At 50.3% G+C, this 5,567-nt stretch overlaps 1 protein-coding gene across 1 annotated transcript; it reads right to left on the bottom strand.

The window, feature by feature from the left end:
* Window positions 1-215: 215 nt before the first annotated feature.
* LOC128436298 (G-protein coupled receptor 12-like) lies at window positions 216-1,283 on the bottom strand. The gene has a single exon (XM_053418095.1). The coding sequence runs from the start codon at window positions 1,281-1,283 to the stop codon at window positions 216-218; it is 1,068 nt and encodes a 355-aa protein (XP_053274070.1).
* Window positions 1,284-5,567: the final 4,284 nt, after the last annotated feature.

The following is a 5,567-nucleotide window of genomic DNA, read 5'->3' as shown; positions in this document are numbered from 1 at the left end:
TCCTCCCTGCTCCCCGTGCCGGCGCCACCGCGGCCAGACGTGCGTTCGCCATCAGCCCATCAGCCCTGATATGAGGGGGAGAGGAAATCTGTTTCCTCAGCCAAACCCGTCCACCTTCCTCCCCTCGGTCTCACGTCCTCCCCACGCCGTCCCGTCCCTCCTGCAGCCCTGACTCAGCGTCTAGCGTCATGCCAAACAGAAACCGACCTTCCCTGCTACACGTCACTGGAGGTCCTGGGCCGGAGCGAGAGGTTGGACGGGACACACCCACAACAGGCCAACCACAGTGACTTCTGGATGTCCGGGTTTCGAAACGCATAGATGATGGGGTTGATCACCGAGCAGCAGGTGGCGGGGAGGACCGTGGCGTACGTGTATATCGCCGGGTAGCTGGAGTCCGCCACGATGGAGTACATGGCGAACGGCAGCCAGCACGCCCCGAAGGCACACAGGATGGCCGACAGCGTGGAGACACCTTTGTGGGTGGAGATGGCCACAAACTGGTGCTGCACCGCGATCTGCTGCGCGTGGCGAAAGGCAATCTTGCAAATTTGAAGGTAGAGCTGCATCATCAGGGCGAACACCAGGAGGAAGGTGACGGCGAGCGCCACCGCGTTGATCTTGGTGACCGGCCGGCAGATGCTGCACGAGGACTCGTCCTTCAAGCAGTTCCATCCAAACGCCGGCAGCAAGCCGAGCGTGAGGGACAACACCCAGATGAGACCCACCATCACGTAGGTGAAGGTCACCGTCCGCTCGGTGTGGTAGGTCAGGGCGTTGTAGAGCGACAGGTACCGGTCCACTGTGATGGCCAGAATGTTGAGGACGGACGCCGAAAAGGCCGAGATGAGCAGAGCGACCGACAGCAGGGTCACGTATTCCAGCGAGTTGTCCACCAGGTAGGTGAAGACAAAGTTCAGGATGAGGCCCAGCCCGGCCAGAAGATCCGCCACCGCCAGCGAGCCAATCAGGATGAACATCGGAGCCCGGAGCGTCGGCGTGTAGAACAGAACCGCTATCACCAGAGCGTTCTCACAGGAGATGAGCGTCCCGGTCACGCAGAGCGCCACGTCCCAGGGGCTGACGTCCTGCACAGCCACGGCAGAGCTCGCCGGCTGGAGGTCGGGGGTCAGAGTCCGCACCACGGGCTCAGAGGAGGAGTTGGACGGGTCCTCGGCCAGGCTCCAGGAGGTGGAGGAGTCGAAGGGGTCGAGGGCGGAGGAGTTGAGGCTGCTCCCGCCGCCGCTGCTCATGGCTGTCACCGCGGCCAGAGAGAGAATCATGGCTGGAGAGAGGAGAAAGAAGAAGGAGGAGGAGAAGGATGAAAGGGGGAGTAAGAGGGAAGGAAGGAACGAGTGATGAGAGGTGAAAGTAGGTGGAAGAGATCATGTGAGAGTGTGTTGACACAAAGGTCGTCATCGAGGGACGAGAGACATGTGAGAGGACGAGACATCAAACCAGAGAGAAGACAACAAATCAGAGACAAGCAAAAGGAGGTCAAGGAGGAGAATGATGGGAGGAGGAGAGCGTGAGTAAAAGGAGGTGAAGGAAAACAAAACCGTGATGGAGGAGGAGAAAAGAGGGAAAGGGGAAGAAGTTAACGTCCGTCCCTTTTTGATAAAGGAGCAAAGGAGACATTCATTCACTCCTCTGTCTGCCCATTCATCCATTCACCAAAGCAAACATGCACTTGACCCCAATCACACACGTCACCAACGCACAACGCACAACGCACAACGCACAACACTGATTAACACACAAAGACCAGAAAGGGCTCCGAATAGAAATAGTAACGTTCCCTCTGTTTTGTCTTGAAAGCATCGTGACCGAAAATACACGACAAATAAATATGATAAAAATAGAGAAACATAAATCTGGTGCGTTCCTACCGAGAAGATGCCAGAACCAGAAGAACGGGTCCCACCTCCTCCCAGTCCAAACCATCATCAAGAAATTCTATTTTTAGAGCATCTCTAAAAATGGTGCATGACGTCCTGGGGCATGGCGGCGGTCGCTGCTGTCCTGTTCACCGGTGGCGCGTGCACGGACCAGTCAATGCTGCGTGCGTTTATCAGAACTAATAATAGTTAATACGCATCCACATATATTCTGCCTCGTGCACGCGGACGATCAGAAAATGAAATCCAGTTCGAGGCTAATTTTAGCTCAGGCGGCTCGAGCTGCCAGCACGCGCGCGCCAAAAGGAATGTGGAGCTCCATTCATAAAAAAAACTCCCACCTCAACACCCCCCCCCCCCCCCCCCCCAGCCGCCCCCTTTTTCTCCTCTATCTCCCTCTTCTCTCGTGCATGCATGCACACGCACGCGCACACGCCGTCAATGACTGCAAGCAGCCGGGGGAAGGTCACCAGCAGCGGTCCCGCACATCGCTGAGGAACCGGGTTCGGTCCCGATCCCGCAACCACATCACCCCCCCCCCCCCCCCCCCCCCCCCCACCCCCCACTCCCCACCCCCATGTCACGAACTGTTCAGAGTTTGTGCGTGTGTGTGTGTTTGTGTGCGCGTGTGTGTGTGGCATAACAATAAACAGCTTGTTCAGTTTCATTCATCTGCAGCAGTGCGGTCCCTGATCCGGCGCGTGAGAGCGAGAGGAGTGGGGGGAGAGATTGGGAGAAGGAGGGATGGAGGGATGAAGGAGGACCACGCCACACAGATGGGAATACAAAAAAGAAGAGAGAGAATTACCAGCTCCTTGTCGTCTTCTTCCTCCTGCAGGAAATGTTCTCCGTTATCCTCCACTTTTTAAATGAGAGAGTGAATCTTTATATTTTCTTCTGCTGCGGGTTCCCCCCCCCTCTCTCTCTCTCTTTCTCTTTCTCTCTCTCTCTCTCTCTCTCTTCTCTGTTCTCCCCCAGTCAGCAGCGCGCGCTACATCCCCCGGTTGGCATGGTTATCATCCTTCTGTCGGCGGCTCCGTCCTCGCGCTGCACATCCTCAGCCGCTGATTGGACGCGCGTGTCATTCTCCCCGGCGTGACGTCACAAAGTCTCCGCTCCTCCGGTCGTCGTCGTCACGGCCGGTGAGTGAATCACAGGAGGCGGGTTCATGGATCCATGCTACACCTCTACAGTCTACAGTATAATATTTATTATAGATATGAATGTACATGTATACAGATACACTAATAAGAAAATATGTCTAAATATCTTATTTAGTTGTATTCTTTAATTTGATTTACATACCTATATAGTTTGATATATGGGTCTATACATTATATATGCATATGTTCAGGACTTAAACTATAGTAGTATTTATATATATTGTATATATACATTATATATATGTAAATATATATTACTCAAACAATATCTATATTTTGTAATTTCTCATTATGATTATTATGATAGTGCTCAGGTGTAAGTAGTGTATTGGTCTGAAAATAGCGAACACACACACAGACACACACACAGACGCACAAGGTCGCAGGACTACACACACACAAGGGGATAGAGCTTTCAGAGAATAGAGCGTGACAGCGTCTTTAAAAGCTTCATCTATAAGAGAGTCAGTGTGTGTGTGTGTGTGTGTTTGTGTGTTTGACCAGCTATATGGACAGAGTTGTGGTTATACAATCTCGCTGGGTATCACACTGCATTACTCACGCACACACATCCACACACAAATATATACACACAGGCCCCACATCTGTCGCCATGCATGAAGACAGAGCGACTCTACAGAGCAGAACACCAGAGCTGATCATCATCATCATCATCATCATCATCATCATCATCATCTGTGTGAAACGAGGCTGAAGTTATAATGATTCATTAATTTGTTGTCTGATAAGATTACAAACGAATCCACAGAACAAAGATAATCACACAACGAGTCCCAAGTGGAAACGACTGTGATGATACAGGAAATTAACCAAAGTTGATTAAAATGGCAACTTCTCATTTGTTTATTGTAATTTTCCAGAAAGCCTGATGGTGACGGTGTAATAGAAATAATATATTGACGAAATTATTGTGGTGTTAATTGTTGAAACTAGTTTTGTTGGCATCAGGCTGTATCCAGAATAATAAATTAAGATTTAAGACGATTATTTTGAGTACTTTGAGCAGAATACACCTTTTTAAATGTCAATATTCATACAATCCCTAAACATCCAATCTACAAGCTTCTATAATTAATTATGGTTAATATTTTAGCAATAAGTAAATCAACAGAACCCATGAATTCAGCATGATTTCTTCTTCCCTGACGTTTTGCTCTGGTGACGCTCTGGGACGCTCTGGGACGCTCTGGTTGCAGTTATTGTCGTAATGAAACCACTGTTGTCACGATGAGTGAATCAGACCCTGACTCGTCTCGTCAGCTCATCTCATCTCATCGAGTCATTAAAACACCTCCACACACACACAAGTTTGATTTCTGCGTATTAATACATGAATGAAAACTTTACACACATTCAGATATTCTGACTCTAATAACGTAATACGAACCGGAACACAGTCCTGGATGTGGTTTTAATTATTTTAACTTCCTGCTGAATGTGTGTGTGACAGCAGCTGTGAACCACCTCCTCGTGTGTGTGTGTGTGTTTGTGTGTCTGTTTGTGTGTGTGTAAATTCTCTCTCTGCAGCTCAGTTACATCATCACACCTTCAGAGCAGGAAACTCCCGGTCGGCCCACGCTCCCCCCCCCCCTCTCCGCCAGCCGTTCTCCTCCTTTGTCTCATTCCCTTCATCTCCTTTATTTTATTCATTGTGAAGCCAAAAGGAGAAAAGGACGGAGGACAGAAAGTTAAAGCATCTTTCCTCTGTTTCCTTTACCCCCCCCCCCCCCCCCCCCCCGAACACAGATGAGATGCCTGTGAGTGTGTTCCCATTGACGCCCTCTCCATGTCCAACTTCATTCATCTTTCCAGCAAAGCACCATGGGTAATTGAGAGCTGTTACATCATCTTGCTGTGTTTGGTATGCTCTGTGGCCCGTCTCACTTGTCTCTCTCTCTCTCTTTCTCTGTCTCCATCTGACTCTACTACTACACACACACACACACAGACAGACACACACACGGCTCTTCTTCATACAGCGATGACAAAGTCAAACTGTGTCACGTCTCTTCCAACCCGAGCCCCGGTTGTCTCGCCTCCTCCGTGGTGAAAGTCACCGGAGGACGTTTCACACTGAGGAGACGCCGTTGTGTAACGACCTCAGATGTAGGGCAGTGGTGTGTGTGTGTGTTACACTTTTCCGTCCTATAGTCGTTGATTAACATCTGCTTCCTCGTGCAGGAAACAAACGTGTTATAGATAAATGAAGAAATCTAGAAAACAGGATATTGGAGGCGCTGCTGGGTTTGATCCCCACATGCTCGTCGGCTGGGAACGTGACAGCAGTGACAGCGGATGACTAATGCCACTCCCACCTTCGCACCCCCTCCCTCCTCTCCCTTCACACTCACACACACACCCACTCACACACTCCAGCTCCACACAACCACCGGGTTTCCCTGGAGGAAGATGCTCGAAAAGAAAATCCACCTACGAAGGCTTCACATGGATGTTTACTGTTACTCATGGTTTGCACTGTACGGTG

This window comes from Pleuronectes platessa, unplaced genomic scaffold, assembly GCF_947347685.1.
Source record: "Pleuronectes platessa unplaced genomic scaffold, fPlePla1.1 scaffold_400, whole genome shotgun sequence".
NCBI lineage: Eukaryota > Metazoa > Chordata > Actinopteri > Pleuronectiformes > Pleuronectidae > Pleuronectes > Pleuronectes platessa.
Note: the sequence above shows the minus strand (reverse complement) of the source record. Positions and strands in the feature narration are given on the sequence as shown.